The following is a 21,906-nucleotide window of genomic DNA, read 5'->3' as shown; positions in this document are numbered from 1 at the left end:
TCACAAGTTTCCATGAAAAACTAGAAAAGTTTTAGGGTTTTATCCTGATACACAACAGGATTTTGTTGTTGTAATCTTGAAAATTTTCATGGGAGGGGAAAGCCATTTCTCACCAAGCTCTAAGCCTCAGTATATCAAATGGAAAAGTCCCTCCCTCCCTCCTACCTATTCCCATCCTTACCCCCTAGTGGTATTCTCTCCATCAGTGGGAAATACCATTGCTTAGAGCCATATACCCTAATAAGTTTATGGTACTTCTACTAGCTCTGCCATCCTCCAACCTGTTACCTTACCAAAAGGTTTAGGGCCTGGTTTTCAGAGATGTTGAGCGTCTGCAGCTCATGTTGACAAAAAATTAGAATGGCAACTCCTTAGAGAGTCTGAAAACCAGGCCCTAAATTAGTGGAAATGAAGCTGTGCACCAAAGTTTAAGCCACCTTCTTCAGTGCCAGTCATTCCATTCTTACCCTGGGTCTTAGAACCAAAATACACATTTACAAAATCTTTTAATTTTACTTCTTTCTTGATCATAAGTACTAATTCATTAACTATCTTCCAAGTGTTTAAAAATGTCCATCCATGCAATTTTAGGAATGCTATGATGTCTAATACTTGCCATAGAAACACTGTTTGTAGTTTAATGCTAAGTACAATATCTCAGCTGTCATTTGATTTTATATCTGCTGTTTTATTTTCATTACGTGGTCTCAAGTGCTACTTTATTGGACTATGTATCATGCTTGAAATTCTGCCAGATATGGAATCACAATGCTTTTAGAACAAGGGAATTGTCCAGAGGATTTATTTTTAGAACAGTATCATATCCTGATTTTTTAAAAAGTCCCTATTTAATTTTAACCTACTGACATTTGAAACATCTCATTAGTCTTGCTATTTCCCTTATCAAATGCTTACTTGCTGTTCTGAGCCAGATGTGGCTTTGGGAGACCAAAGTTTCCTTAGGCATCAGGATAGAGAAAACCCTTATTGTCTAGTTACCAAGGGATTTTGTTCTTACAACATTCCATAGCACAACTCACTACACAACTAATGTTTTTCAATTATGAAGTATCACAGCAAATTTGCTGTGTAACCTAAAACCATCCATAACATAGCTCAGAGCTAACACTACAGGATAATAAAATAATGTGTGTGTTTAAAGCCACAGTTAATAAGAGCTACTGACATTAGCTCTTATTACCTCAGACCCGAAGAAAAATTAGAGAACAGAACAGTAGATTGATGCATTAGCTCTTTCACATTGCAAAGTATAGATTCAAGTGTATCTGGAATTATAAATACAGTGATTTTGGCAGTCTCAATCTAGATGCTATTAGACATTTTTCCACACCACCATATTTTGGTATACTTTGCAGTCTGAGGCTTGATGGGGGAAATGCGATGGCACAGCAGTAGTGCAGCAGGTCAGATTTCAAAGTTGCAAGGCCAATCAGTCCAATTCTCAATTTCCTTCACTATGGCACAATTTCCTTCTATATTCTTGTGAGAAAACATCAAAATACACATTTAATAATAATGACTGCTGTCACAGTGCTGGATTCTACAGAACACATTTAGGTTTTGCCAGGAGAACGCCTGTTTCTCATAACATAAGAAAACTAAGGGGGAGACATGATAAGTTTTCAAGTACATAAAAGGTTGTTATGGGGGAGGGGGGCAGAAAAATTGTTCTCATTAACCTCTGAGGATAGGACAAGAAGCTATGGGCTTAAATTGCAGCAAAGGAGGTTTAGGTTGGACATTAGGAAAAACTTCCTGTCAGGGTAGTTAAACACTGGAATAAATTGCCTAGGGAGGTTGTGGAATCGCCATCACTGGGGATTTTAAAGAGCAGGTTAGACAAATACCTGTCAGGGATGGTCTAGATAATACTTAGTCCTGCCGTGAGTGCAGGGAACTGGACTAGATGACCTCTCGAGGTCCCTTCCAGTCCTACAATTCTATAATAGGAACAGTAGTCCTGGGGAACACAAGGAGGAAAAGGAAAACTGAAGAGAAAACTAGAACTATGAACATTTTGTTGCTAATGACAAGCATTCTTACACCATCATACGACAGCTTAATATTAACAAGTTGCAGGATGAACTATTGTGGGTGAGAAAGGGGTGATGTGAGTGTTTGTAAAGCCCAAGGGGCAGGCTCCCTAGAGACAAGATTTCAACCTATTTCAGAAGATTGGAGCATTGCTAGTATATTGCTCACTAAGGACTTGTTTACACGTACAGCACTGCAGCGGTGCAGCTGCTGTAGCGCTTAGAGAAGATACTACCTATGCCGATGAGAGAGCTGCTTCCATTGGCATAGGTACTCCACGTCCCTGAGAAGCAGTAGCTATGTCGACGGGAGAAGCCTGTTTACACCCGAGTGTTGTAGTTATACCAACGTAAGTTGGTAGTGTAGACCCAGCCTAAGTGTAGACAAGGCCTCAGTAACATTGCTATTTCAGTGTGCAATTATCCCAGTGGCAACAGGATATAGTTTTAGTTGTAAAGAGTTAATAACAAAACTTTATAAAAAACAATCTGTAGTAAAGATCTAATAAAATACTCTTTCAATGAAAGACCTAATGAAAGCGTCTCAAGCATTAGCGTATGTAATGACAGAAAAACATTACCTACATATTCACATTGTGGTTAGATGTTAGGCTGTGTGTGTGTTCTCCCCATGTGCTGCCCCAGCTCTGTGCAGATAGCCAGCACAGCAGACCTCAAGCGAACTGCCCAATGACCACAAGACCCATAAGGTACGAAGGCGCCAGGTTTACTGTTGACAAAATACAGTAATAGCACCTGGCAGACTCTACAAGGATGCTAAGACAGGTATGCCCGTGACAATCGACACAGCTCAGTGAATGGCCTGACTTTCCATTCCCCCCTCGGCTGGACAAAGATACTCCCTCTGAGATACATCTTTATACCTTGATACAAACAAGTTAGTACTGCCCCTTTGACATAGTTACTGCCCCCTGACTAGTGGCTAGTTATCACCTTGTACATGTTGGTTCAAATAAAACATCTCTATTACGTACTGTCATCCTGACCTTATCTTTTAAGAGGGGTCAGTGTGTTCCTGTTACCCTTGGGGAATGTTTCTGTACCATCCTTGATATCGGGATGTGTTTGTGTGAGTACTCTGTGCTTAGCACTTCTTAGGAATGTGTCTTTCTGCAATATTAGCCCCGTTCTTGCCAGATTCTGTGAGCAGGCCCTGCTTCATACCAGGCCTGTGATACAAGGGCTTATGTCTCAGGCTCTCTTCCTACTACACACGTTACCTAATGTTCCAAAGCAGAGAAGGAAACAAGGAATAAAACAGCACATTACGTAATGTGAATCTGTTACTAATGGTTTTCTGTCATTATGTGTATTTTTAAAATTATATTTAAATATAGTATACTCCTGTTCATCCAAACCCTATTATCTGAACCTCCCCGCATTATCCAATCTCGTGTATCTCATGGTGGGGGACAAGGAAGGGAATCAGATAATAGAGCAGAGACAACGGCCAGGACTATGAGGAGAAGGACAAGCCCCTGACTGCAGGGGAAGCCATCCTACTGCTGAAGTGCTCCTGTGACAGTACGGGGAACCCTCCACACCACCACTGTCATGAGAGTGAGTGAGCAGGGCCGTGACAGTGGAGCTGCAGAGGGCTACCTATCCAGGCAGGCACAAAGCGACAAGAAGGCTGTAGAGCACAGACCCCCAACCAGGACTGCAAGGAGGATGAGAACGAGTTCCCAGATGCAGGGGAGGCCACCCTGCTTCTGAATGGCTCCTGCCCTCTTGATTAGCCAAACTCCATGTTATCCAAATAAAATCTATGTCCCCCATACTAATCAGATAATTGAGAGTATACTATATATAAGGGGTCGGCAACCTTTCAGAAGCGGTGTGACGAGTCTTCATTTATTCACTCTAATTTAAGGTTTCGCGTGCCAGTAATACATTTTAACGTTTTTTAGAAGATCTCTGTCTATATTATATAACTAAACTATTGTCATATGTAAAGTAAACAAGGTTTTCAAAATATTTAAGAAGCTTCAATTAAATTAAAATGCTGATCTTACGCCACCAGCCCGCTCAGTCCGCTGCCAACCTGGAGTTCCGTTCACCTAGGCCGGCAGCGGGCGCTGAGTGGGACCGGCGGCCGGGACCCCGGCTGGCAAGGGGCCAGCAGCCAGAACCCCAGACCGGCAGCGGGCTGAGCGGGGCCGGCAGCCGGGACTGCAGACCAGCAGTGGGCTGAGCGGCTCCTGTCTGGAGTCCTGGCCCTGCCCACATAGAGTGGGTACCGATCTTCTCCCTGGTTTTAGCCCATTTTCTTCCTCTCTGTCTGCACTGAGCTGAGGGTGGGAGTGCACTGAGCACAGGGCTGGGGGTTAAGGAGCAGGCTGGGGGTTGGGGTGTAGGGTCTGGCCAGGAGCTAGAATGAAGGAGGGGGGCTCAGGGTTGGGGCAAAAGCTTTGGGTGTGAAGTGCTTACCTGGGCAGCTCCCATTTGGTGCGAGGGGTGCAGGTGGGAATGTGTGTGGGGGTGGTGGTGGTGCAGGAGCTCCCATTTGGTGCTCAGGGTGAGGGTGGGGATGTGGGGAGTGCAAGAGTCAGGGCATGGGGTGTGGGGGGGGCTGGGTACGTGGGGGGGGTGCAAGAGTCAGGGCAGGGTGCTGGGGTGTGTGTGAGGGGGTGCAGGAGTCAGGGCATGGGGTATGGGGGCACTGGGTATGTTTGGGGGTGCTGAAGTCTGGGCTGGGATCGTGGGGGGGTGCAGGGGTCAGGGAAGGGGGCTGGGGGATGTGGGGAGTGCAGGGGTCAGGGCAGAGGGGTGGGGATGCGTGAGGGGGGGTAGGGCGGGGAGCGGGGTGGGAGTTGGGACTCCTGGGCTCCGGGAAGGGGCTGGTGTCTGACGCCCGGGGGAGGAGTGCTGGGAGCGAGGACTCTGGATTCCTAGGTTTCCAGCTGGGCTCTAGTTGTTCGAGGGGGTGGGGGGCAGACGGAGACTAGGGCTCCGGACTCCTGGGTTCTGCCCTCAATGCCGGAGGGGAGCGGGGTCTAGTGACCTGGGGTGACAAAAGAGGCGCAACCCAGCTGTTCCCAGAGTCCAGCAGGCGGTGAGCCGCAGCCCCCGGGCTCGGGTTCGGGCTGTGGGACGCGGCCAACCCCAGTACAGAGCCGAGCTCATCCCGGCACCGGGGTTCCAACCCCGGGGCAGCCTGCCTGAGTCCAGGGAGCGGGGTCGGCTGTGCTTGGGGCAGGCGAGCGCACGGCGCAGCTGGGACCCAAGACCCTTCCTCACTTACAGGCTTCGCAGGCGCTGCGACTCCTGTGGGGCCCGGGTCCCTCTTCTTGCCCCCGCCAGCGGGGCCACTTCCCGGACACGCTAACCCGGAAACACAACCTCCCGCCGGAAGTGACAGAGGTCAGCAAAGCATGTGCAAATGCCGGCGGGAGGGGCGGAGAAGAGCGGGCCAGGCCGGGCAGGATTTTTAATGGCACACTGCTGCCTGCTGGGGTCCTGGCCACCGGCCCCGCTCAGCCCGCTGCCGGCTGAGCGGGGCCGGCGGCCGGGACTCCGGCAGGCAGCAGCGTGCCATAGGTTGCCAACCCCTGCTATATATGCTAATGGTTGAGAAGCTCCTTAATCCCATGAGTATTCTCACTGAAGTCAAAGGGAGTACTCATAAGATTTCATTTTTTTCTTGCATAAATATGCGAGTACTCCCTTTGACTTCAATGAAAATTCTCATATGATTAAGGACTACTTCTATACAGGTTTGCAGGATCAGGCTTTCACAATGGAACATCTCCACTGTAAATCCACAGAGAATGCAGCAAGGAGAAGAGAAAGATCAAGAACATGATGTTCACACACACAGAGTGAAAAAACAAGCAGGTAAACACATTAAAAGGACAATGTATGTATATTTTCAACAAATGCCCCAAAATCCTAACTCCACACTATCAGTAAGATATAGCACTGTATATAAAAAATGTAAAAATAAGAGCAGAATCCTCTAAAATAGAGCTCTTTAAAGAACTGGACCATGATACCTTCATTTAAATATTCTCCAAGTTCATTAATCAAACGCTGTGTCATCTTCAGTGGAGGTGGAAGGGGAGGTTAATTCTCTCTCATATGACCTACTTTTGCTTCAATAAAAACAAAAAGCTGATCTACAGAACAAAAGATGCCTTGCTTGTGAAGTAAGAACCGATGCCAGCACACTCACGACTGACAAGAATAATTGGAGAGCATTAAAATTTGCTTGCTGTTGAAGATTTTACATTGCCTTTGCAAAAACAGCTTTAGAATTGAGTCATGTTCTTCAGGAAATGTCCTCTGAACAGAGGTTTTAATGTAATAGTAGTTTTGAAGTCCAGTGATAAGGAGAAATATTGGCTGCAGCTAACCAAGGGTCAATGCTATGAATCCATAGTGCTCCCAACTCCTTCTGACTTCAGTGGGTGTGCCCAACACCTTTGAGGACTAGGTGCTAATGGGGATAAGGCAGTGCCAATCGCTCACAGAATATTTTCCACCCCCAATTTTAGTCTCAATGAGAGGGGAAACAGATCTGGGATACTGATGGCAAATTCCTTTCTTTAAAACCAAGCACAATTAGTAGATATTTCAAGTCATTTGTGGGATCATGCCAGACAATCAGAGAACTGAAAAACACTCATGGTGTTTTGTATAGTCACATTTTCCAGGTTCCTTCTGAACCTCACATTACCCTTAGGTATGAAGAAGTGTTTATTAAATGTAGAAAGCAATCTATCCAGTAGGCCAGTGTGCGGAGGTAGGGAAGGGGACGAAGACGGCTCAGGTAACTCATTTTAACACACACCCTACTAAGCTGTTCCTCATCATGCTCCCTACACTAAACAAACAGCAGTAAAAAGATACTTGTTCTGTTGCAGCCAAAAGGCAGGGCTTGCAAGAAACATCGAAAGTTTCAGAGAGGTCTTCTGTTCTGGCAGTACATTATTAAGATGAGTTGCCAAAGAAGCTTTAAAACACGGGACTGTGCTCTTTTTGCTTCTTTAGGATCTGAAAAGCTGGAACACTTTTTTTTTTTTTAAAGTTGTTTCTTTGCTTGGTTTTGCTAGAAGGCCTGTTGGAGGACTCAGGGGTATACTGGGAGCACTCTCACACATTAACTGAATCGTTATGGTGTTAAGTCTTTAACAAATGTATCCTTTCACCCATGTGCTTATTAGGAGATAGAACTAAACGAAAATGTTAACAAACCCACAAAGTTCTGAACAGTCCAATTAGAAATCCCTTTACCTCTCAATTGCTCAGACTGATATTCTACTATTTCACTACAGTAACTCCACACTTAACGTAAGTTGTTTCGTTATTAGGTCGCTGACCTATTAGAGAACATACTCCTTTAAAGTCCTGCAATGTTCCCTTATAACGCTGTTTTGCTCCCTCTGCTCCACCCTCCCGGGACTCCTGCCAGGGAGTGGGCAAGCCCCCGCACCCTGATCCTGCTCTCCGGCTGGAATGTAGGGCGGGCGGAGCAGGGCAAGCCCCCTTGTTCCCACTCCACCCCCAGCAGGAGCGCCAGGCGGGTGGAACGGGGCAAGTCCCCACGCCCCCATCCCGCTCCCGGGCTGGAACGCCTGGCAGGCCGAGCAGGGCAAGCACCCGCATCGCCCCTGTCTCAACCAAGCTTCACAATCATCAGTGAGTACAGTATTAAATTGTTTGTTTAAAATTATTTAAAAAACTTATACTGTATATGTATATAATGTCTTTCGTCAGGCGAAAAAGATTTCCCTGGAACCTAGGCCCCCCTCCCCCCCATTTACATTAATTCTTAGGGGAAAATGGATTCGCTTAACGTCGTTTTGCTTAAAGTAGCAGTTTTTCAAGAACATAACTAGGACGTTAAGTGAGGAGTTACTGTATTTCTTCACAGCATTCCAGAGTAGACAAGCCCTTATTTGCCAATATAAAAAATAAACATAAAAACAAACAAACAAAACCCCCTCACCTTTTACACAAAATTGTAAAATAAACTCAAAACTTCCAGGCCTTCTTTAAACAGCCTCATGAACAAACAAACAAATCTAACAAGTCAAAACAAGGGGGGGGGGGGGAATGTATTCACCCACTAATGAAAACTAAGTCATTTAGGGCCTGCTCCTAGTTTGTCTGAAGTTAATGGACTTCACCCAATGATTTCATTTTTCACCCTTCCATTTCATGGTCCCAATCCTACAACCGGCTGCATGTGACAGGACTAAGGTCTCAAATCTTAAACTAAGGTGCCAATCCTGCAAACTGTTCCATTTTGGTGGTTTATGGCACTGGCATGGACCCCAACTGATGTCAATGGGGCTCTCTGCAGGTGCAAAGGTCCACCTGCATGGAACACCTTGCAGGATCAGGGCCTATATTAATATGCCACGCTAACACGACTATAGTTATCACTAACTCACTTTTAGATTTATGCTACAGCATGTTAAATTTTAAAAAATAAAATAAAAAACAAAGGGCAAAATGGGCTTTTATAAATTGTCCAATTCTAAGTTTAAAATCCACAAGTTTCTTAGGTATATCAGTTTCGATGTTCAGGATTTTTCTCCCAAGTTTAATTTTGGTTCTAACGTGTTTCCTCCTATATATGTTGCCCTATGTAATAAAAATGAAATGTCAAAGCGTTTGTTTTCTCCTTTTAAAACACGACTTTACTGTGTTACAATGCATATACAGTACATATTTCTATTATGACTAAAGAATTCAGAAAAAAAATGGCTGAATACTTCCTTATCATTTCCTAATGCTTAAATTTAAAAGTTGATTCATTGCTTGTAGAAGGTGCAAGACTAAGAGTTTTAAAGTCCACCCCATTTACTCACACAGGCCTGATCTTGCCAAGTGACACACCTGCACAGAAGCCCATTGATTTCAGTGAGACTGAGCACAGGTTTTAGGGATCCTGCAGGATCTGAGCCATATGAATACAGCAACAGTATAAGCTTCCCCACATTGTCCTGCCAATGTACCCCAAACTGTGATCTGATGAGACCTTTCCAAGGTCAAGAGGACAGTTAAATCTTCCATGTGAATAAAGCCCCAGAATTATATGCTGAGACTGCCAATAAAAAGGTGTCAATTGCAATGGTAATTTTCCAATACGCACAATTTCCACTGAGAACGTTACTAAAACCAGCAGCTAATCATACAGAGGAAATGTCAGATGGCAACTATTTTGTTTTTGCTATTCTAGCCTGGATTCAAGACAATGTCTTAGAGGTGAAAGGATCTCTGTTCTATATGAGATTCTTGTTTTAGTTTTGGGAGCAGGGTGGGGAAGATGGAGGGGTGCAAGTGAATAAGTCCCCTTCATCCTCTCCCCAGTACTCTTGCAGATTTTACAGGGTGGTTGGAAATTCAAATATCTACCTCTAATTCAGCTTTTCCCTTACCTTATTACCTCCCCACCATGGCCAATCGCCACTGTCCACATATACTCCATTCTCCCAGTGTCCCTTACACTCACAAAGTCTTCCCCAACACCATTTTGGTTGGAGGTGGGGTTCTCCTTCCATATCTTGGACCCTACAAGGTAGTGCTGAACCCCATGAAAAAGATATACAGGATTTAGGTTTCCACAGAAGTTCCTCTCCATAAAATAACTGTTATTGCCACGTATCATATGTCTTATGAACTGTACTGGTATAAGATGGTAAACATACAGGAAAATATCACACGGATGGTTGTTCTGAACAGTGCTCAGTCTCCTCTTCTGCAGATATTATGGAAGATTTAAGTTTAATTTCCAGTTTTGTTATACACTACTTACATGGTCACTTACTCTCTCTGCCTCAGTTCCCCACCTGTAAAATGGGAATAACAACACTTCTTTTCTTCCATCCTGGTCTATTCCATCCTATTGCAAGCTCTTTGGGGCAGGCATTGTCTCTTACTATGTGCTGGCACTATAGGTATACACAATTGGCTAAACAAACAGACCTAGGGTGAGATCCTCACCCCAGCTCCAGCCACTTTTGCTTGGTAAAAGGGCTGGAGTAACATAAAGCCTCTGAAAGCCCAGAAGCTGGCTGGTAGTGAATTCCTCCCTGCACAGGACCAGCAAAAGACAGCCATAAAGCTGTCTCCCAAAGATCCCCTTGTAAATCTTGGTGTAGGGGGAGTACCCAGGTGGGCTAATGATAGCAGCATGTAATACTGCAGAGATTCTAAGTAGTGCTGGGGCCCATAGGCTGCCAGGGCTGTCTAAATTATGCCAGAGTCTGTGAAGCAGCCAGAATTGGAAAGGTGCAAAGGTATCTTAAAACCACCATATCCCACCCCGGGGCTATGGATTCTTCATTGTGCTTATCTCATCATGTTTAAAGAACAGTGGGGGAGGATGGGGTGTATTCTCTTCCACACTTGGTTGTCATTAGAACACCTTGCTTCTCGCAGTCACTATAAGCTGACTCTGATACAGTGTACAAACCCCATACTGGGCCTGACGGGGTTAAAGGACAATACTGGGCCCAGGTATCCCCACCTCTCCGGACCTGCAGAGCATCCTCCAACTGCAGAGGAGGCTTAAAAGGGAGCAACTTAGCTCAGAAGGGGGAGGTGGGGAGGGAAACACACTTACCTTGAGGGCTCCTGGACAAGGGTGCCGAAGAAGCCTCCTTTGGGGAAGAGGGCTGATATTGTGCCCAGTTGGGGCTGAAGGTTTAGCTGCCTTTTCTACTGATATCTTAGGTTGTACTTGGAGCTGTTGGGAGAGATGGAGGGACCCAGGAAGGGTAACTCCGAAGGGACTCCAAGCTGCTAGACTCTTATAGAGCCTCGGTCAGAGCCCGGTGGAGTGGGAAGGCCCAGGCTGCCCTACCAACTTCTTCTGCTGCAGATGGGGCATAAGCCTCATGGTAAGGAGGGGGCAAGGACACTGAAAACACAAGATGATGCTAAGCCCACACACGGGTGAGGAACTGGACTGAAAAGCTGTCCTGGGTGGGGTGAGGCTGGATGCTGGACCCTCAGAGGACTCTATTACACTGACCAACACTCGGCACTCTATTGTGAGCAGTGTCTCCTTTGTACCTCCATTTACACAAAGGCTGAAAAATTTACCATAAAGCACACAAGTAACAGTCTCTTTAAAAAAAAAAAAAAAAAAAGCATCTTAGCAAGCCATAAGAAAAATATTATACAGACCTTGCCATAAGGAGTATCCACATATTTTTCTGTTCTTCCTTCCAAGATGTCAGGATCGTCCAGACCAGTTCCACCAATAATTCCAATCTTACAAACAAACAAAAATAAGTATTAGAGCTCTAGAGATTACACTGCATTTTAAATCGGACAGTGACACTAACCCTGGATTTCTAGCCAGCTACACAATTTATTTTTTGATTCATCTATGCTTGAGATGGGCCCAGAACCATGGATCCAAAAAGCACCAATCATTATAGCTACAGCTAAAGTTTCTCATGAAGACTTGCAAACATAGTTGTACCATGTCACTTTAGGCCATATTTCATTTAATTTTCCCAAGTACAAAGGCTTGACTACGACTCCCCAGGTCATACAGACACCAAATTTAAAAGTTATCAAACAGCACAAAGAAAGAGTCACTGATTAATCATTTATCCCTAAGGCCTGGTCTACACTAGGCGTTTATGTCGAATTTAGCGCCGTTACATCGAATTAACCCTGCACCCGTCCACACCACGAGGCTATTTAGTTCGACATAGAGGTCTCTTAAATTCGACTTCTGTACTCCTCCCCAACGAGGGGAGTAGCGCTAAATTCGACATTGCCATATCGAATTAGGCTTGGTGTGGATGGAAATCGACGGTAATAGCTCCGGGAGCTATCCCACAGTGCACCACTCTGTTGACGCTCTGGACAGCAGTCCGAGCTTGGATGCTCTGACCAGCCACACAGGAAAAGCCCCGGGAAAATTTGAATTCCTTTTCCTGTCTGGCCAGTTTGAATCTCATTTCCTGTTTGGACATCGTGGCGAGCTCAGCAGCACTGGCAACGATGCAGAGCTCTCCAGCAGAGATGGCCGTGCAATCCCAGAATAGAAAGAGGGCCCCAGCATGGACTGATCGGGAAGTCTTGGAACTGATCTCTGTGTGGGGCGATGAGTCCGTGCTTTCCGAGCTGCGCTCCAAAAGACGGAACGCAAAGATCTATGAGAAGATCTCTAAAGCCATGGCAGAGAGAGGATACAGCCAGGATGCAACGCAGTGCCGCGTGAAAATCAAGGAGCTGAGACAAGGCTACCAGAAGACCAAAGAGGCAAACGGACGCTCCGGATCCCAGCCCCACACATCCCGTTTCTACGAGGCACTGCATTCCATCCTAGGTGCGGCCGCCACCACTACCCCACCACTGACCGTGGACTCTGAGGATGGGATATTGTCCACGGCCGGTTCCTCGGACATGGTAGCAGACGGGGAAGATGAGGAAGGAGATGAGGAGGACGAGGCAGTCGACAGCGCTTACCAAGCTGATTTCCCCGACAGCCAGGAGCTCTTCATCACCCTTACAGAGATCCCCTACCAACCCTCCCCAGCATGTAACCCGGACACAGATTCAGGGGAAGGATCATGCAGTAAGTGTTTTAAACATCTAAACATTTATTTTTAACAAAACTGGAATATTAAGAATAAGAACAATGTGTTCTTCATTATTTCTTTACCCTGGGCGCTTAAGTATTCACTTCCAACTATTTTAAAAAAATCTAACAGTGTCCGGTTGTGCATGATTCTGCTGCCCAAGCTGCTCCACTCTTTAGTCCCTGCCACTGCAGCTATATTAAAATCCGGTCTATATGTCCGGGGATAGAGCTGAAATCCTCCACGGACATCTCGACGAAGCTCTCCTGGAGGTAATGGGAAAGCCTGTTCATCAGGTTCCTGGGGAGAGCGGCCTTAGTGGGTCCTCCGAAGTAGGAGACGTTCCCGCGCCAGGAGATCCTCAAGTACTCCGGGATCATCGCCTTGCACAGCATGGCGGCATAGGGCCCTGGTCTTTGCAGGCTTTCCCGAAGCATCCTTTCCTTCTCACTGTCCGAGATCCTCATTATTGTTATGTCGCTCATGATGACCTGCTTTGAATTAGGTAGGGGACTGTTAGTATTGGGACTGCTTGCAAGTTCCTTTACAGAACTGTAACTGCTGGTTTACAGCCACGCGGTGGAGGCGGGAGAGGGGCAGCATACAGGGATCTTTCCCTGGGACATCCGCGAGGGGGTGGGACAGGGCCAGAGTTCATGCTTGGCCGATTGGTGGCAGCAGAGACTGGCATTGCTTTCAATGTGAAAGGAGGCCAGTGGTACTACTAAAGTTTTAAGCAGCCACAAGTCTACGGCTTACCATGTTTGCCTGCTACAGAGATTCTGGTGTCCTGCCCCGCTTCCCAGATCGGCAGTGCAAGACCCCAGGCACTGAAGGCGAGGTCCGAAAATTCGACCTTGTCCTGAGTGCGCATGTGATAGGTGCGGTGCATGGTCTTGTTCACAGAGAAAGACTATGTTCTTTGTTCACAACTACATTTATGTTTCGGAGGAATTCACTACCTTTTTCTCATTCCCACAGCCACATCTGCGACTGTCTCCCAACCCAGCCTGGCATCACACTCCCAGAGGCTAGCGCACATTAGGCGGAGGAAGAAGAAGACGCGAGAGGACATGTTCTCAGAACTAATGGGCTGCTCCCGAGCCCAGGCAGCACAGCAGAACCAGTGGAGGGAGAATTTGTCCCAAATGCACCGGACACACATGGAACGTGAGGAGAGGTGGCGGCAGGAAGACCAGCAGGCGACTCAAACGCTGCTTGGACTTCTGAGGGAGCAAACGGACACGCTCCGGCGCCTTGTTGATGTTCTGCAGGAACGGAGGCAGGAGGACAGAGCCCCGCTGCAGTCTATCAGTAACTGCACTCCCCCGCCACCAAGTCCCATACCCCCCTCGCCCAAAAGTCCAAAGGAGGAGGGGCGGCAGAGTCCGTGAAAACTCTCACTCGACCCCTGCAGACTGCTCAAGCACCAGAAGGCTGTCATTCCCCAAAATGTGAAAAGTCCTTTCCTGCCCGCCTCACCCAAGCCCCCGTCCAAGTTTCACCCCCCCAGTTTCATGTGTGGTTGTTAATAAAAAATATGTTTCTGTTCATTACTGTTTCAATCATGTTCTTTTGAGGGAGAGTCTGTCTGAAGGGGGGGGAAGGGCCCTGGTAATTGGACAGGACAGTCACCTTTAGCAGGGTACAGAGGCGGGGGCAGGTCCAGCAGCAGGGCACATACACAGTGCAGTGACTAGTTACCCTGGTCAGTCTGGGAGGTGGTTTTCATGTTCTGTGCGTGGGGGGAGGGGGCGGGGGGTTTGCTCTGTGACTTTGTGGCGGGGGAGGGCAGTTACAGATCTTATGCAGCGGTCCTTGTCCTGGATCACAGAGCCACGCAGGAGGGGATCTGTAACCCTCCTCCCCCTGCCATAAAGTCACATAGCCCCCACATACACGCAGTCCCGCTCAGGAGGGCTGGCAGGTTCCGTTGAAACAACCAGTCCGCCACTGCGAATCCTGTCATTCCTGGAGTTTAGAAGGATCATTTGCATCAGTACACTACACCCGCTCCCCACCACAGTCTGCGTCCCAGGTTTAAAACATTCCCGCGAAAACAGTAATCAAGACAACGGTGTTCATTAACAAAATAAAACTGATTTTATTTTTTTGGAAGGGGGTGGAGGGGGTCTGTAACTGGAGAGGATAGTCAACATTAACTGGGTAAAGAAACGGTGGCAGGTTCAGCTTCTCTATACAGAAACTTAAAAGTCACTGGTTACCCTGCTCACTGTGGAACCTAGCTTTCAAAGCCTCCCGGATGCACAGCGCGTCCCGCTGGGCTCTTCTAATCGCCCGGCTGTCTGGCTGGGCGTAATCAGATGCCAGGCTATTTGCCTCAACCTCCCACCCCGCCATAAAGGTCTCCCCCTTGCTCTCACAGAGATTGTGGAGCACACAGCAAGCTGCTATAACAATGGGGATATTGGTTTTGCTGAGATCACAGCGAGTCAGTAAGCTTCTCCATCTCCCCTTGAGACGGCCAAAAGCACACTCCACCACCATTCTGCACTTGCTCAGCCGGTAGTTGAACAGTTCTTTTTCAGTGTCCAGGGCGCCAATATAGGGCTTCATGAGCCAGGGCATTAGCGGGTAGGCTGGGTCCCCAAGGATCACTGTAGGCATCTCCACATCCCCAAGACTTATTTTGTGGTCCGGGAAGTAAATACCTTCCTGCAGCCGTCTAAACAGACCAGAGTTCCTGAAGACGCGAGCGTCATGAACCTTGCCCGGCCATCCGACGTTGATGTTTGTAAAACGTCCCCGATGGTCCATCAGTGCTTGCAGCACCATTGAAAAGTAGCCCTTTCTGTTAATGTACTGGCTGGCCTGGTGCTCCGGTCCCAGGATAGGGATGTGAGTTCCATCTATAGCCCCACCGCAGTTTGGGAATCCCATCGCGGCGAAGCCATCTATGATGACCTCCACGTTTCCCAGGGTCACTACCTTTGAGAGCAGTACCTTAACGATTGCGTTGGCTACTTGCATCACAACAACCCCCACGGTAGATTTGCCCACGCCAAAGTGGTTCGCGACAGACCGGTAGCTGTCCGGCATTGCAAGCTTCCAGAGGGCTATGGCCACTCGCTTCTGGACAGTCAGGGCTGCTCGCATCCGGGTGTCATTGCGCTTCAGGGCAGGGGACAGCAACTCACAAAGTTCAAGGAAAGTCCCCTTCCGCATGCGAAAGTTTCGCAGCCACTGGGATTCGTCCCAGACCTGCAGCACTATGCGGTCCCACCAGTCCGTGCTTGTTTCCCGTGCCCAGAATCGCCGTTCCACAACATCCATATGACCCATTGTCACCGTGATGTCCTCGGCGCTGGGTCCCGTGCTTTCTGACAGGCCTGTGCTACTCTCAGACTTCAGGCCTTCACCACGGTGCCGTAGCCTCCTCGCCTGGTTTATCTGCATCTGCCTCTGGGAAAGGTGGATGATAAGCTGTGAGGCGTTGACAACGGCCACAACTGCAGCGATGGTCGCAGCGGGATCCATGCTCGCAGTGCTGTGGCGTCCGCGCTGTCACTGACCAGAAAAGTGCGCGAACTGATTTCCCGCCGGCGCTTTCAGGGAGGGAGGGAGGGCGGTAGTGACGGACGGATGACGACAATTACCCAAAAGCACCCTCGACCCTTTTTTTTAACCCAGAAGACATTGGCGGCTCGACCCAGAATTCCAATGGGCAGCGGGGACTGCGGGAACTGTGGGATAGCTACCCACAGTGCACCGCTTCCAATGTCGACGCTTTCCCCGTTAGTGTGGACTCACAAAGTCGAATTACTGTCCTTAGTGTGGACACACACGTTCGACTTTGCAATATCGATTCTACATTTTCGATTTAAGAGAAATCGAACTAGCCTCGTAGTGTAGACATACCCTAATGTGAAAGTAAATATGGGTGTTAACGGGCAAAGTTGATAACTGATGCCAAAGAGATCAGCATAACCTATGCTGTAATCAAGGCTGTACCACAGATAGTATTCATATGAAATTGTGGTACACCTTTTCTGCAATGGGAAGAACAAGGACAAAGACTCAGTACCTCTGGTCACTGGGGACATAATGATCCCCAGAAATGCAACACCTGAACTGTCTTTAACCCTGATTGCCATTAAGGTATGGCTCATAAGCTTCTTCCTCTCCCAATAGCAGTTGCTTCTAGATGCATGGGGAAGAGATAAAAAGGAAAGTGTGTTGGCAACTAGTTAGATTTGCCTGACATGAAGCTACTAGCTGAGAAGCTACTAACTTTCAGGCCATGTAGTCTCCTTGAAAAAACATATTACTTAGCTGACTAACGCCCCGGTTCAGCAAAGCATTCAGTTATCCAAACCTGCACAGTGCCCCACACCATTTTATCTGAGGTTAAATTGTGTAAGACATTCACGCTGAGCACACAGACTTTTACCCAGGATGGAAGCTGTCAACCAAAAAGGCCTTCCTTGCTTGCCTGCAATATACGTAGGAAAGATAGGAAGTATGGCAAGAGACCACCCTGGCTTAACCAGGAGATCTTCAATGACCTAAAAAATAAAAAAAGAGTCCTACAAAAAGTGGAAACTAGGTCAAATTATAAAGGATGAATATAAACAAATAACACAAGTATGTAGGGACAAAATTAGAAAGCCAAGGCACAAAACGAGATCAAACTAGCTAGAGACATTAAGGGTAACAAGAAAACATTCTACAAATACATTAGAAGCGAGAGGAAGACCAAGGACAGGGTAGGCCCATTACTCAATGAGGGGGGAAAATAATAACAGAAAATGTGGAAATGGCAGAGGTGCTTAATGACTTCTTTGTTTTGGTTTTCACCAAGAAGGTTGGTGGTGATTGGACATCTAACATAGTGAATGCCAGCGATAATGAGGTAGGATCAGAAGAGGCTAAAATAGGGAAAGAACAAGTTAAAAATTACTTGGACAAATTAGATGTCTTCAAGTCACCAGGGCCTGATGAAATGCATCCCTAGAATACTTAAGGAGTTGACTGAGGAGATATCTGAGCCATTAGCAATTACCTCTGAGAAGTCATGGAAGACAGGAGAGATTCCAGAAGACTGGAAAGGGCAAATATAGTGCCAATCTATAAAAAGGGAAATAAGGACGACCCGGGGAATTACAGACCAGTCAGCTTAACTTCTGTACCCGGAAAGATAATGGAGCAAATAATTAAGCAATCAATTTGCAAACATCTAGAAGACAATAAGGTGATAAGTAACAGTCAGCATGGATTCGACAAAAACAAATTGTGTCAAACCAACCTGATAGCTTTTTTTTGACAGGGTAACAAGCCTTGTGGATAGGTGGGAAGCGGTAGACGTGGTATATCTTGACTTTAGTAAAGCTTTTGATACTGTCTCGCATGACCGTCTCATAAATAAAGTAGGGAAATGCAACCTAGATGGAACTACTATAAGGTGGGTGCAAAACTGGTTGGAAAACCGTTCCCAAAGAATAGTTATCAGTGGTTCACAGTCATGCTGGAAGGGCATAATGCGTGGGGTCCTGCAGGGATCAGTTCTGGGTCTGGTTCTGCTCAATACGTTCATCAATGATTTAGATAATGGCATAGAGAGTACACTTATAAAGTTTGCGGACGATACCAAGCTGGGAGGGGTTGCAAGTGCTTTGGAGGATAGGATTAAAATTCAAAATGATCTGGACAAACTGGAGAAATGGTCTGAAGTAAATAGGATGAAATTCAATAAGGACAAATGCAAAGTACTTCATTTAGGAAGGAGCAATCAGTTGCACACATACAAAATGGGAAATGACTGCCTAAGAGGATCTGGGGGTCATAGTGCACTACAAGCTAAATATGAGTCAACAGTGTAACGCTGTTGCAAAAAAAAGCGAACATCATTCTGGGATGTATTAGCAGGAATGTTGTAAGCAAGACACAAGAAGTAATTCTTCCGCTCTACTCCACTCTGATTAGGCCTAAGCTGGAGTATTGTGTCCAGTTCTGGGCGCCACATTTCAGGAAGGATGTGGACAAACTGGAGAGAGTCCAGAGAAGAGCAACAAAAATGATTAAAGGTCTAGAAAACATGACCTATGAGGGAAGATTGAAAAAAATTGGGTTTGTTTCGTTTGGAAAAGAGAAGACTGAGAGGGAACAGGATAACAGTTTTCAAGTATGTAAAAGGTTGTTACAATTCTTCTTCCTCCTTGTTTTTCTTAACCTCTGAGGATAGACAAGAAGCAATGGTCTTAAATTGCAGCAAGGGAGGTTTAGACTGGACATTAGGAAAAACTTCCTAACTGTCAGAGTGGTTAAGCACTGGAATAAATTGCCTAGGGAGTTTGTGGAAAATCATTGGAGATTTTTAAGAGCAGGTTAGACAAACACCTGTCAAACACCATACTTAGTCCTGCCATGAGTGCAGGGGACTGGACTAGATGACCTCTCGAGATCCCTTCCAGTTCCATGATACGATGTCCATTCAACTTCTCTTTGCTGGAGACGCAGGAGGTCCCAGCAACATCTGAGACGGTAACTAGGGATTTATTTTGAAAAACAATAATATGAGAGGGAACTATGCCTCTGCACTAATTTGTGCTACTTTAAAGGTGATCTTCAGACATAGGAGTATTTCACCAACTCACACATAAAAAAGGAGACAGATCGAGACCATTAAATCTAGAGCTGGTCAAAAAATGTCTGAAGAAACGTTATTCCATTGGAAAATGTCAATTGGTCAAAATGCTCCACTGAGTGTTGATTTGGATAAAAATTTAATTTAGAAAAAAACTGAAACCAAGCATTTTGATAAGGTTGGAACATTCCATTTAAAACTTATACAAATGTTTTGGTATATTTTGTTTTGAAACAACTTTTTTGTTTTTAAATTTATTTATAATTTTTTATTCTTGTAAAATGGCATAACAAAATAATTATATTACAAATGACCAGTCAGAATACCAGAAATGAGCAAATCAAATACCAATTTCAAATTACCAATCACTATTTCATATCATTTTAAATTCTTTAAATCCTAATCAAAAATATAAAAGTATAAAATATTAAAATATATAAAAGCCACAACTGAAACAAACATGACCCAAAACAAAATGTTTTGTGGGAAATTTTCATTCCAATTCAGAATGAAATTTTTTTGAAATGCTGGAATTTCCCACAGAATAGAAATTCTAGTTTTGATCAGCTCAGCTGCCCGAATGAATTATGCATCCTTCCAGATTTAAGGAGCTGTAGTCCACCTAACCCACTGCACCTACACAGACACCCTATTTTACAAGTTACTCAACCTTGCTTACCCAGAAGAATGCTGGAAAGGGGCCTGAGAACACTTCCACTATGGACAGAACCCCCACTGGGACTTTGTAGTTGTGCCACTGGACCTACTTTTGGGTTTAAAGTATTCTTTTTAAACCTTGTAACCTTCAAAGAGTGGTGCTTAATAATACCTGAAATGTAACAATGTGGTTTAGCATAACTCTATATTTGTGTTATAAAAAGCAAATTCCCATACGTGGAGTTTGCTTTCCAACCAAGGCCCACAACGAATCAGCAATTACCCTTACAGTAGTACCAGCTCCCCCTGCTGCTACCAAACCAACTTAACACACGTACAAAGAAACACCATTTCTGTTCTTGGCTCTACCGCCAGCCTGAGAAACCCCAGGCCTCTACACAGAGTGTCTGATAGGGGGACAGTATTCACAGCCAGCTTAGCGGCATCTTCTGTTAGTGAAAGTATGAAGAATGTGAATTCATATTCTGCTGGGGATACGGGGTTGGTTTTTTTTTTGTTTTTTTTTTAAGCTTTGTGTTCTGGTGCAGTCTGCATAGAGTTAACAAGTTCCAGCATAGTACTAGCAACAAAAAGGGAATCTCCATTTAGTTTTAGCAAACACTGACTTCTTCAATAAAGTGACATCCATAGGAATAAAGATTTTGCGCATGTCCTCTTGCGTCAGTCAGAAAAGCAAAACGGTTAAACTGTCAGTGCCACATGTTCACAATGAATACTGAGGACAAACTGACTGATTACTGCGTACTTCAATCCAACCAAGTTGTGCAGCCTTCACAATAGAATTAATAATACAATGAGAAAGAAACATACACTTCCAAGTTATGCCTTCCTTTGGCTTCCCAGTGGAAACAGTTGTCTTTGTATCTTTTAGGGTCTGATCCAACTCCCACTTAAGTCAATGGGAGGTTTTCCACTGACTTCAATGGGAATTAGATTAGGCTCTTCAGAGCAGTGGCTGTTTTTAATTGTGTGGTCCCCAAGCACACTGTTGGCACTTGAAGAAATAATTTCACCCTCTGTTACACACAGCAAAAAAATTGCTTTTTTCAATTGGCAGTTACTGTTGCAATGTTTGTCTCAGTTTTAAGTGGAAGAACTCAAATCATGTTGAGCTTTTAAAAACAAACAACCCCCCCCATTTTTGTCTTCCCCCCCAATACCTTGTCAGTAATAAAAGCATGTTATCTAAACTCTCAGAATGTTTTCTAGCTGTACAGCTAAGGGTTTGTATCTCTTAACAAAATAATAATAATAAAAAAGCACCAAGTGGAAATCCCAGTGACTTAAATCTAAACCAAAAATCTGTCTCTTGCTCTCAATTTCTACAGCCCTATGTTTATAGAAACCCTACAGATGCCCTGTCATTATACTGCAATTAGCTCATCAGGCATCTCTTTTCAATAAGCAAAGACTGTGGTCCTTGTTATGTGCCAAATACTTTTTCATGTGAAAGCCTGGTTCATGTCATCTGCTGTGCGATAGTATTTAAACAGATTTTTTTCCTTTTGGCGCCACCTTGTGCTGTATGTGTGTTATTGCAGGCAAACAACTAAATCCTTAATATAATCCAAATAGGCAGACTAGGGAAGAAAAATAAATCACAATAATATTTGCTTATAATTTTTGTAATAAGAATGGAGATTTTTGCTTTAGTGTTATTCACAGATCATGAGTATTTGGACAAATGCTGGTTTGTTCATGAAAATACTCAAGAGTCCTGAATGCTATGATTATTTGCCTGAAAACTGTACCTGAAGTATTATGGGACATTTATTACTCAAGATTCTCCTGTTCCAAAGTTTCAGTCATCCTCATATGGAGTAGAAACAACATCAACAAGGCAATCAAAGGTGGGACTTGCAGGTCACGTAGACATACCCACACTAGCATTAATCTAACTAGTACACTAAAAATAGCAGAGATGACACCGGCATGGACTTCTGCAGGGGTGCAGGAACAATTTGTATTGTGGGGGTGCTGAAAGACATTGAACCCC

General features: G+C 45.4%; 1 protein-coding gene across 2 annotated transcripts in view; it reads right to left on the bottom strand.

Annotated features, from left to right (window-relative positions):
- MTAP (methylthioadenosine phosphorylase) overlaps window positions 1-21,906 on the bottom strand; it is a 76,223-nt gene that overhangs the window by 48,652 nt on the left and 5,665 nt on the right. For both annotated transcript variants that reach the window (XM_065406211.1, XM_065406210.1), the window contains exon 2: window positions 11,217-11,303. In XM_065406211.1, the coding sequence (XP_065262283.1) occupies window positions 11,217-11,303 (87 nt within the window). The remainder of the gene's footprint in view (window positions 1-11,216; window positions 11,304-21,906) is intronic.

Source organism: Emys orbicularis, chromosome 6 (genome assembly GCF_028017835.1).
Source record: "Emys orbicularis isolate rEmyOrb1 chromosome 6, rEmyOrb1.hap1, whole genome shotgun sequence".
NCBI classification, from domain to species: domain Eukaryota; kingdom Metazoa; phylum Chordata; order Testudines; family Emydidae; genus Emys; species Emys orbicularis.
The sequence above is the reverse complement of the archived record's forward strand: the minus strand, read 5'-3'. Positions and strand labels throughout refer to the sequence as shown.